This window comes from Gopherus evgoodei, chromosome 5 (assembly GCF_007399415.2).
Source record: "Gopherus evgoodei ecotype Sinaloan lineage chromosome 5, rGopEvg1_v1.p, whole genome shotgun sequence".
Lineage (NCBI taxonomy): Eukaryota > Metazoa > Chordata > Testudines > Testudinidae > Gopherus > Gopherus evgoodei.
This window is the reverse complement of record NC_044326.1, coordinates 58,474,405-58,486,478: the sequence shown is the minus strand read 5'-3', so window position 1 is coordinate 58,486,478 and position 12,074 is coordinate 58,474,405. Positions and strand designations below refer to the sequence as shown.

The window sequence follows — 12,074 nt, the reverse complement described above, 5'->3', positions numbered from 1 at the left end:
TAGCAAGCAGGACAATTGCTCTGGCTTTGGCTTCAGCCCTGGGTGGCAGGGCTCAGGGCCCTCGGTTTCAGCCCCACATGAGGCCTGTCTTCACTACAGGGTTAAACCAACCTAAGTTACGCTACTCCAGCTACATGAATAATGTAGCTGGAGTCAAGTAGCTTAGTTGACTTACCCCAGCATCTTTACTGCGCTTCATCGATGGGAGATGCTCTCCAGTCGACCTCCCTTACTCTTTTCAGAGAGCTGGAGTATCGGGGTCGATCCGAGAGCGCTCTGATGTAGATTTAGCAGGTCTTCACTAGATCCACTAAATCGATCCCTGCTGCATCGATTGCAGCAGCGTCTATCGCCTCGTAGTGAAGACCAGCCTATGGTGGGGCTTCAGCTTTCTGCCCTTTGCCCCAGAAAATCCAATAGTGGCCTTGCTTGGCAAACCCCCTGAATCCTGCTTGTGGCCCCCCCATGGGGCCCTGGACCCCGGTTGATAACTGCTGCTTTAAAGAGCATTTTAGATTTGTGTTTCAAACGGACCACCTCCATATTAGACAAATCAAACTATTCTCCTTTTTCAAGTTTTACAGCGAGCACTACCACTCTATTAGTCTGGTCTGTGCACAATGTTAAAAAAAAAACGCAGTTAGTTCATACACTCAAGAGTTAGTAGTTTATTTGGTTTTTTTTTTTAAATCATGTTCATGGGTATGTAATAAGATTATATTTGTAAAAAGTACCTGTACCATAGCTACAAGATTTTGTAACTGTTTAAGTTTTTGTTTTGCAGCTATAAGTCTACTGATCTTCTGCTCAAACTCAGCATCTCCAGCATCAGCATCAACTACACTGCTTCTGCAGCTAGATAAAGAAACTTCACTGGCTCTGTCCTCTTCCACTTCGTCATCACCACCTTGTGATGCATCAATATCTTTGTCACTGTTCCTATTACGACAATCTGAAGGAAAAACAGCAAAAACAGTGCCAAGGTTGCAGATAAACACTAGTGAACTAGTTAAAAATCACTAAATGTTCATATGACTAATGTGTTTCAGATCTGAAGCTGTACTGCTCAATGAAAGGAATCCAATCTAGCATTTAAACCCTTGCTGAATACTTAGTTTATATTCAAATCTGAAGCTCCCAAACCACGTAACCAGGAAGAAAGCTTAAGGAGTTAACATGCTCCCAAACACACACTCATCAGTTTTAGCTCTACATTCAGTAATACTTGAATATCTTTTAAAACATACCTAATGTAGAAGACATATTTGAAGTCCTTAAGTTAGCAGCAGATCGGTTATTTATTTCACAGTCTATATTAAGGTGTCTTCCATCTCTGTTAGTAGTTCCACACTGTATGTTGGAATTGCTATTTATTTCACCCCAGCTACTAATTCCCTGAGGGTTTCTAGGAGAAAACATTCACCATATTAAAAATCAGTTCTCAGTCCATTAAAGCTTTAAAAGAAAACTGGATAAGATATAATTTTTTTTAAACTTTAATCATTTTAGATTAATGTGCTAAACACGACAATTGCCAAGATAAAAGGTCATTCATAACAATCACATACAAACCTTAACATCCCATTTCCCCTTTAGGGGACAATTAAAATTCCCCAGCCCAGCTCTGCGCTGTCACAGACAGAAGATGGTCTATAGCACAAGAGTCCCCTTTTTAAATAATATCTCCCATGCAGGTTTTCAAGTAGAGTTGAAGATGCTGGTCTGAACGTATAAAATGTTACATGGTTTGGGACCTAGTTACTTGAGAGATTATCCGTGCACTCAAGTACATATGGAACCCCTTCAATGTGAACAGAAGACGTCTTTGACAGGGGATATCCATGAACATCCCTCAACACTGCAATTCATTTCCACCTTGATTCTCTAGACTAGATTTGTTAGCCTTCCAGATACATCGCAAATCCCATCTTTGTCTGTGACTATGTGAGGTAAGGGTGAGTTAGCAGCCTGATAAACTGAATGCATGGGACTATATTTGGATTTTATAAGGCCATTTAATGTGCCTATTTATCCTTTCTGCGTCTTATCTTGAAATTCTAATAGGTATCAAGAGTTGCATACTGATGCTATAAAACCTAAACAGGAACATTAATTTTGAAACACCATTTTAAAACTTTGTAACATTTATACGAAGAACATAATTTATCCGTGAAGTCCTTAGTGGAGTTTCATGGTATAATCAGCAAAGGGTCTAATTCACAGTGCATAATTCTAGAGCTATTGTATATTTTAGGAAGACCTTTAAAATGACTTAACTGGATTAAGAAAAATATTGTATTAGCCAAGGTTAGGTTATCAGCATAATGAAGGGTATTTCAAATGAACTGACACAAAACAGTGTCAATTTAATCTAAGTATTAATAACTTCTGGTTAACCACACCACCTCACTATGCTGAACGTACAATAACTAAGGCCACAAAATTTAAGACGAAATATAAAAAAAGCGTAACCTAATATTGGTAACAGGTTGTGGATTCTCATGTTCAGAATCGCATTCTGATTCTCCTGTGTCGTCCTCTTTAGTGTTTTCATTCACGGCATCAGTCATCATATCTGATGTCTGTTCATAGTAATGAACTAACTCACGCAACTCATTTAATCTCTTACGAACTTCATTCAGTTTCCTGGAATGAAAGCAGAATACTTTATATACATGCCCTTACTTGATTAAGAAACCTGAATGTAGCATTCAGTTCTTTTATTAAAAACTGCTCTCAAAAAAAGTGCAGCAAACTTAACCAAATTTTAATTTTAACCAAGTACTTATCAAAAACTAATTAATATTTAAATTTACTATAATTTCAGATCTGTAACAACCTTTGCTTAAAGATGTTCTCAAGCCCAAATTAATGTGTATGATATTTCACAGAAAATACTACTACTAAGATCTAACTTAAGATAACTAGTTTATATTTCAGACTTTCTACATCTTTCAAAAATATGCTACTTAGGAAAAAAAACTTAAAACCTAACAAAAAATTATACAGAACCATTTATCATCACAGCAAATTAATTATAATAAATAAAATTCATAAAACATTTTACTGGAGCTTTTCTGTTGGGTTTAGATTGTCATCCTCTTCACTCTCATTCTGAGAAGCAATGGAATCAGGAGGATAAGGAGCAGATGATGCTAGGCTGTTAGACTCTCCATTGACAACAGTTACTATGCCTACAGGAGCAGAGGTAGCTGAAGTTGTACTTCTTTGATCAATACTCCTTTGAGGAGAGCCTGACACAGGCAAGACTACAATAAAAGGAAATGAAAAATATCAAATTTGGCATTGTACTAAAAAGCCACTTATTTGGATTTACATAAAAATATATAAAGACAGTAAGTATTAACAGATATGTACATCAGCAATAAAGGTCTCTTAGTTTTTGCAAATTTCACTGCATTTATTACAGGCAGGGCTCGTGGTGCTGCCTATTATGATGGTTGCTCCACACTTCTCATTATAAGACCCTATTTTCAGTTCCTTGTAACCTTACCAAACTGCAACCATTTGGGCTGATGTTTTCCATGCTGGGTGTCTGCATCACACTCAGTTTGGTTGGAAAATTTCAGCCAAAAGAGTTCAATCACAGTGAAGCAAGAAGTTAGAGAAAAATATGTTTTGCCCATATTAAAAAATTCTGTTAAGCCTCTTTTTGAAAAGCTCTAGCACGTCAATGCTTTGTAGTGGGGACTTGAAATTTGGCAAGGCTCTGGCCTTGGTGACAGGGATGGGATTTTTGCTGTCCCCATAAAAATCCACCCACATTTGTCCCAGTTACAAGCATATGAAAAAAATCAGTTTGAACACGTTCAGTACAAATTCTATGATTAGCTAAAAATCTCTGAAATCTCTCCTCAATGAGCACACTCAAGCTTCTGTGTGTGAGCAGACCTCATATGTACCATCCCCAAAGAGCAACTGAGAAAGCTCCAGCCCAGATCTAACAGGGACAAAGCCTGGCTTTCCCCGTAATTGCTACTCTGTTTTAGGTCATGGACAAACACAAGAATGTCTCTCCTGTGCTCTGAATTGACCCTGCTGCTGGCACAGCAGCATGAAAGAGGAATTTGTCAGATTTTAATGCAGAAGCTACACTGTCTCCATGAATTAAAGATTAATCTTGAATTAAAGATGTCATGTGATGAAATCTCAGGGAATACATCCAATCGAAATTGGCAACCCTAAGCTACAAGTGTGTGCGCGCATGTGTGTGTGTGTGTCTGTCTTGGATGGGGAGACAAACGTAATTCTAGCATTTCCTAACCTTTCAGCACTTGCCTTTGCAACGTTCATCATAACCTTTTTTTAATGTAGTTATTTTGGATGTAAATCAAACATAAGCTTGAGATTCAAGTCCTCAAATGTCAGGAAAAAAGTCACAATGATTCCACAGCAATCTAAAGGTTTGCCTACATGTATATATACACAATAAGAAAAGTCTCACTCCATACCATTGCAACATTAGCAATGCAATATTATTTTGAAATGAATGGCTTTTTATAAAATGAAGTTAAATAAACTGAAGTATTAGTAAGCAGCCACTAGTTATATTAAAATAAATTTTATTATCAAGTAGATATTTGTATATTGTATTGAATCATAGAATAGAATCACAAGCTCACAATGGAGAAAGTTTAGCTTGTAAGACTACCATAGTTTCTCTCTTAACCATAAACAAAACTCAATTTGAAAAACATGAATTGATGTACAATTTCATAAGATTTCCAAGTATCAGAGGTGTAGCCGTCTTAGTCTCTATTGCAACTAAAAAGGGGGTTGGGGGGGAGAGAAGGCAGGGTTATGCATGAAAGCTTATGCCCAAATAAATGTTAGTCTTTAAGGTGCTCCTTGTTTTTATAAGGTTTTCAAATTCTTTGTTTAATTGTCATTTTGATATTCACATTTACAATGAAACGCAATATTTCTCATCTTCCAAATGTTGCTTCTTGGAGAGCTTTTATATCAAACGTTTAGCGTAGGTAACTTGTAACAGTAAACAGATATTACAACTAAACCTATGAGTGATAAATATAAGAAAGGTTTGCGAGCTCAACATCAGTTAAATCTTTGAAAGAATAACCACACTATTCACACTTATGAGTAATATGTAGTCTGGGGTGCCTAAGAGCAGACCTCCTCCATGCAGCGTTCAACTAGACCACACATGCGCCTCTTCCTTCCCCTCTTCTCTGTGTCCCTGAATGTTTTGAGAGTGAAGCTACATAACAGGGCAGTCTGCCCTCTACTACCTCAGTTCCTTCCACCACTAACTCAGAGAACCAAGGTAGGACTCCGAAAAAAGAGGGGAAGGTGGGTGGGAAGCGTGACTACGTAGTCTTCTTGAAGAACTCTTGTGACAAGTACCTAACTTATATTTCCTCTGAGTGGCTTTGCATACTCCCCACTTATGGATTGTTTGCCAAGCAGTGCTGAAAACTCAGGCAGAGGGAACAAACTAGTAATAATGGTTGAAGCACTGATCTACCAACTCTAGCAATCTGTTCTTGAAGCCAAATCCAAAGCGCAGTGTTTGGTAAAAGCATAGATTGACCTCCAAGCAGCAGCCTTACAGATTTTTCCGATTAGGAACATGTTTAAGGCACTGGTCTAGTAGAATGAGATTTTACAATACCAGGCACAGGAATTAACAACATTCACTGATACACTGTTTAATAAATCTGGAAACAGTCTGAATATATACACTATTAACTACACTTTATTAGCATCTAAAATATGTAATGCTGATTTCCCTTTAGTAGCAGGAGGCTTACGGGAAAAAATTGTAAATTAATAGTTTGATTGAAGTGAAATTCCGATACTACTTTTGGCAGAAACATGGAGTCAGGTCTAAGAGCTATCTTGTCTTTATGAAAAATAGTAAATGGCAGATCTGCAAGCGGAGCACATAATCCACTCACCCTTCTGGATGATGGTCTAGCTACAATAAATACCATCTTAATAGACAAATAAAATACGCAACGCTCTGCCAAAGGTTCAAAGAGCGGTTTCATCAGACTGGTCAAGACTAAACGGCGATCCCATGGAATGGCTGGATCCCTCAAACAAGAGTATAGATTGGACAACCCCTTCATAAACCACTTAACTGAAATCATACACAGTCATCTATCATCAATCAAATCATGGTAAGCAGAAACAGATGCCAAATGAACTGTTAACGAAGCACGAGATAAGCCTTCAGCCTTAAAAGACATTAAATACTCTAAAACAGAGGGAACAAAAGCTGAGACTGGAGAATCAGATTTGTCCAGAACATCCAAAAGACAAAAAAGACGGTTACTCACCTTTGTAACTGTTGTTCTTCGAGATGTGTTGCTCATATCCATTCCAGTTAGGTGTGCGCGCCGTGCGTGCACGTTCATCGGAAACTTTTTACCTTAGCAACTCCAATGGGCCGGCAGGTCGCCCCCTAGAGTGGCGCCGCCATGGCGCTTGATATATACCCGTGCCGGCCCACCCGCTCCTCAGTTCCTTCTTGCCGGCTACTCCGACAGTGGGGAAGGAGGGCGGGTGTGGAATGGATATGCGCAACACATCTCGAAGAACAACAGTTACAAAGGTGAGTAACCGTCTTTTCTTCTTCGAGTGATTGCTCATATCCATTCCAGTTAGGTGAATCCCAAGCCTTACCTAGGCGGTGGGGTCGGAGTCAGAAGTCGCGGCATGGAGCACTGCAGAGCCGAAGGCCGCGTCATCTCTGGACTGCTGGACCAGGGCGTAATGGGAAGCAAAGGTGTGGACCGATGACCAGGTCGCTGCCTGACAGATCTCTTGGATGGGCACGCGGGCGAGGAAAGCCAGCGACGACGCCTGCGCCCTGGTAGAGTGCGCAGTCACACAGCCCGTAGGGACGTGAGCCAAGTTATAGCAGGTCCTGATACAGGACGTTATCCACGAGGATAACCTCTGTGAGGAAATGGGAAGCCCCTTAATGCGGTCCGCTACTGCCACGAAAAGCTGGGGGGATTTGCGGAATGGTTTGGTTCTGTCCACATAAAACGCGAGAGCCCGACGGACATCAAGCGAGTGGAGTTGTTGCTCCCTGCGTGATGAATGAGGCTTCAGGAAAAACATGGGGAGGAAGATCTCCTGGTTGACGTGAAAGGCTGAGACCACCTTGGGGAGAAAGGCACGGTGCGGTCTCAGCTGTACCTTATCTTTATGGAAGACCGTATACGGGGGATCTACCGTGAGGGCCCGGAGTTCCGACACCTGTCTAGCTGACATGATGGCCACTAGAAAGGCAGTCTTCCAGGAAAGATAGAGCAGGGAGCAAGTCGCTAACGGCTCAAAGGGGGGCCCCATGAGCCGAGCCAGAACCAGGTTGAGATCCCAGGTAGGGGCAGGGGCTCGGACGTTGGGGTATAGACGTTCTAGTCCCTTCAGGAATCTAGTCACCGTTGGGTGAGAGAAAACCGAGCGGCCATCCCCACCCTGATGAAAGAGATAGCCGCCAGGTGAACTCGAAGGGATGATATCGCCAGGCCCTGTTGCTTGAGGGACCAAATGTAGTCCAAAATATTGGCGACAGAAACCTCCATAGGGAGGAAACTCCTCTCCGTGCACCAACAGGAGAAACGTTTCCACTTGGCCGAGTACGTCGCTCTGGTGGAAGGCTTCCTGCTGCCCAGGAGTACCTCACGTACCAGGTTAGAGCAGCGTAATTCGGATCTGGTCAGCCACGCAGGAGCCACGCCGCCAGGTGCAGCGACTGGAGGTCCAGGTGACAGAGTCTGCCGTGGTCCTGGGTGATCAGGTCCGGGTGAAGGGGCAGGGGGACTGGGTTGGCTATGGCCAGGTCCAGCAACATGGGGTACCAATGTTGCCTGGGCCACGCTGGAGCCATCATAATCACGCGGGCCCTGTCCCTGCGCACCTTCAGAAGGACCTTGTGGACCAGTGGGAACGGAGGGAACGTGTAGAACAAGTGGGTCGTCCACGGGATAAGGAAGGCGTCCGCTACCGACCCGGGTTCCCGGCCCTGAAAGGAGCAGAACGCCTGGCATTTCCTGTTCCCCCTGGATGCGAAGAGGCCCATGTGGGGACAACCCCATCTGGAAGAGTGAGAGGGCGACGTCCGGGCGAAGGGACCACTCGTGCGAGAGGAAGGATCTGCTCAGGCGGTCCGCCAGTGTGTTCTGTACTCCGGGGAGGAAGGAAGCCATGAGGTGAATGGAGTGGGCTATACAAAAGTCCCAGAGCCGCATCGCCCCCTGACATAGGGGAGAGGATCTGGTGCCGCCCTGCTTGTTGATATAGTACATGGTCGTCGTGTTGTCGGTGAACACCGCGACACAATGACCTCGAAGCTGATGGGAGAATGTTTGACAAACAAGACAGACCGCTCTCAACTCCCACATGTTGATGTGTAGATCCACCTCCTGAGGGGACCACAGGCCGTTTCCTCAGGGTTCCCAGGTGGGCCCCCCAGCCGAGATCTGAGGCATCCGTTGTTAGGGACACCGAGGGTTGGGGATGAAACGGGAGCCCTGCACACACGACGGACTGGTCTAGCCACCAGCGGAGGGAATCCAATACCCCCTGGGGGATGGTGACAACCATGTCCAGCGAATGTCTGGTCGGCCGGTACTGCGCGATGAGCCAAGATTGGAGGGGCCTCATGCGGAGCTGCGCATAACCTGTCACAAATGTGCAGGCCGCCATCTAGCCTAAGAGGGTTAGGCATGTCCTTATAGAGGTCAGGGGGCCACCTGCAAGTGCTGAATGATGGCCGACAGCGACTGGAACCTGGGCAACGGCAGAAGGGCCCTGGCCAAGGTGGAGTCCAGAACGGCCCCAATGAACTCTATCCTCTGCATGGGGAGCAGAGTGGACCTTTCCACGTTGATAATGAAGCCCAAGATAGTAAAGAGGCCTGTGATCCTGCGGACGTGGCTGCGGACCTGCAGCTCTGATGTGCCCTGCATCAGCCAATCTTCGAGGTAAGGGAACACGTGAATGCAACTGCGCCGAAGATGTGCGACAACGACAGCCATGCATTTGGTGAATACCCTCGGGGCCGTAGAGAGGCCAAACGGGAGGACCGCAAATTGGTAATGATGGCGGTCTACCACGAACCGAAGGAAACGTCTGTGTTGTGGCAATATGGCGATATGAAAATAAGCGTCCTGCATGTCAAGGGCGGCGTACCAGTCTCCAGGATCCAGAGATGGGATAATGGTCCCCAGGGATACCATGCGGAACTTCAACTTCACCAGATGTTTGTTGAGTTCCCGCAAGTCGAGGATAGGTCTGAGGCCTCCCTTGGCCTTGGGGATCAGGAAGTAGCGGGAATAAAACCCCTTGCCCTTCTCGTTCTTCGGAACTGCCTCTATGGCTCCTTTGTCAAGGAGCGTCTGCACCTCCTGGCAGAGGAATTGCTCGTGAGAGGGGTCCCTGAAGAGGGACGAGGGTGGGGAGCGGGAGGGGAGGAAAGACGTAAACTGCAGACGGTATCCTGTCTGCACAGTGCGTAAGACCCAGCGGTCGGATGTTATTTGGGTCCACGCCTGGAGGAAAAATGAAAGGCGGTTGGAAAACGGGGGGGGAAGGATCCATGGGGGAAACTAGTCCCGTGCCCTCGAGCGCACCTTCAAAACGAAGGTTTGGGCCCAGGTGGGGCTTTGGAGGAGCTCTGGTTCTGCCCCCCTTGGTTCCCCGACTGTCTGTGCCTGCCATTTCTGCCGCGGCACCTATTGAGGTCCTGCCGCTGGTGGAACTGGGGGCACGGCAGGCGCTGCTGCTGTTGTTGCGGCCGGAAGGATCTGCGTTGTGTCCCGGGCGTGTGCATCCCTAGGGAGCGCATGATGACCCGATTGTCCTTCAGACTTTTTAGTCTGGGGTCTGTCTTCTCCGAGAACAGGCCCTGACCTTTGAACGGGAGGTCCTGGATGGTATATTGGAGCTCCGGTGGAAGGCCAGAAACCTGAAGCCAGGAGATGCAGCGCACTGTAACCCCTGAGGCGAGGGTACGAGTGGCCGAGTCTGCTGCGTCCAAGGAGGCCTGCAACGAGGTTCTTGTGACCTTCTTGCCCTCGTCAAGAATTGCCGCAAATTCTTGACGCGCCTCCTGTGGCAACAGCTCCTTAAACTTATCCGCTGTCACCCAAGAGTTAAAGGCGAAGCGGCTAAGGAGGGCTTGTTGGTTGGAAACCCTGAGCTGAAGGGCCCCCGCCGAATAGACCTTGCAGCCGAGGAGGTCCATACGCCTGGCCTCCTTGGACTTGGGAGCTGGGGCCTCTTGTCCATGATGCTCCCTCTCGTTCACCGACTGCACTACGAGGGAGCACGGCGTCGGGTGAACATGGAGGTACTCATAGCCCCTGGAGGGGGCCATGTACTTCCGCTCCACGCCTCATGCAGCAGGAGGGATGGAGGCCGGCGACTGCCAGATCGTATTGGCGTTGGCCTGATAGTCCGAATAAAGGGCAGGGCGACCCTGGTGGGAGCATCTGAGGAGAGGATGCTCACCATGGAATCTTCGATCTCTGAGACCTCCTCAGCTTGCAGGTTTAAGTTCTGCGCTACGCGCCTGAGGAGGTCCTGGTGCACCCTGAGGTCGAGTGGGGGAGGGCTGGTGGAAGAAGTGCCTGCCACTGCCTCATCAGGAGAAGACGATGAGGAGACCCCTGGCAAGAGAGTGTCCATGGGGGGTCTGTCTGAGCCCGCGCCTCTGACTCCGGAGGGAGCTCAGGGTCCTGCTGTTTGGACCTGTCCTCCCCGTCCGGAGAGGGAAGGGGGCGAGAGAGCGATGCCTCCGGCACCCTGTGCTCAGTCGTCGCAGGCCTAGGAGGAAGCTGCTGGGGGCCCTGGGCTTGGTGGTACACCCAGGGTGTCCAGAACCCTCACTGCTGCGGTCCCTGGTCCTGTGGAGGAGGGTCTTGAAAAAGGGCCGAGTGCCTGTCTGTGTCCAGCGCATAAACACTGTCCGCCTGTGACAACACAGACGGCTGTCTGGAAGGCCACGGAGGGGCCAAACGCGGCTGGCAGGGATCCCTTCGTCCTGACGCCGAAGATGTTCTCGGTGCCGGGGACCGGTACCAGGAATCATACCGGTGCTGGGATCGGGACCGGGGCCTGCCTTGGACTCGGTGCCGGGAGCGGGACCGGTACCTGCCGCCGACTCGGTGCCGGGAGGTCGACCGGGGAATTGATCGCCGGCGGGAACAACTCCTAGAGTCCCAGTGCCGGTATTGGTGACTTGAACCAGACCGGGACTGTTTGGAGGATGACCGGCGCCGCAAGTGCGACCGGTACCGACGAGGGGAGCGGTGCCGGGACCGGGAGCGTCCACGGTGACGGGGCCTCAACAGCAAACGTGAGTCCCGAGACGGCGCTCTCATAGTCGGCTTGCCTCTGGACACAACCCGCACCGGGGGTAGAGGCTGAGTTGGCTCTGTAAGAGTGATCAGGTCCCGTGCCGAAGCAAAAGTCTCCGGCGTCGATGGGACCAATAGCTCAACCCCAGATCTTATGGGGGAGCTAGGAGGGACCGGACTCGACAGACCCTCCGGGCCCGGGGTCAACGAGATCCCTGCTGGTGGTGCCACGGCCGAGGTAGGCGCCGGGTGTTCCACTCGAGTCTGCCTGGATGGAGTCGCAGACTTCGAGGGCCTTGCTTCGGGTCCCGGAGCCGGGGAAGGACGGTGCCGGGGTGTCTTTCCGGTGCCGGCGCGGTCCGGTGTCGGTGCAGAGGCGACGCTCTGCGAAGCTGCTGGGTTGAGTGCCGCTTCCATAAGGAGAGTCCTCAATCTCTGGTCCCTCTCCTTTTTTGTCCTAGGCTTAAAAGCCTTGCAAATGCGGCACTTGTCCGAGATGTGCGATTCCCCCAGGCACTTTAGGCACACATCGTGGGGATCGCTGGTCGGCATCAGCTTCTTACAGGCCACGCATTGTTTGAAGCCCGGCGAACCAGGCATGGGCTCGGTGCCGGGTGGGGCTACAGCTCCAACCTGCTAACAAATATTTACAACTATTTACAATACACCAATTAACTAACTATACTATACTATACTATACTATACTATATAAACAAC

At 47.8% G+C, this 12,074-nt stretch overlaps 1 protein-coding gene across 8 annotated transcripts in view; it reads right to left on the bottom strand.

The window, feature by feature from the left end:
* Positions 1 to 12,074, bottom strand: part of PCM1 (pericentriolar material 1) — a 97,998-nt gene that overhangs the window by 54,747 nt on the left and 31,177 nt on the right. For 7 of the 8 annotated variants that reach the window (XM_030565535.1, XM_030565534.1, XM_030565537.1 and 4 more), the window contains 4 exons: positions 3,068 to 3,269; positions 2,473 to 2,646; positions 1,248 to 1,405; positions 735 to 952 (listed from right to left, as the gene is read on the bottom strand). In XM_030565535.1, coding sequence (XP_030421395.1) covers positions 735 to 952; positions 1,248 to 1,405; positions 2,473 to 2,646; positions 3,068 to 3,269 — 752 coding nt within the window. The remainder of the gene's footprint in view (positions 1 to 734; positions 953 to 1,247; positions 1,406 to 2,472; positions 2,647 to 3,067; positions 3,270 to 12,074) is intronic. The other variant, XM_030565536.1, reaches the window with a different exon arrangement.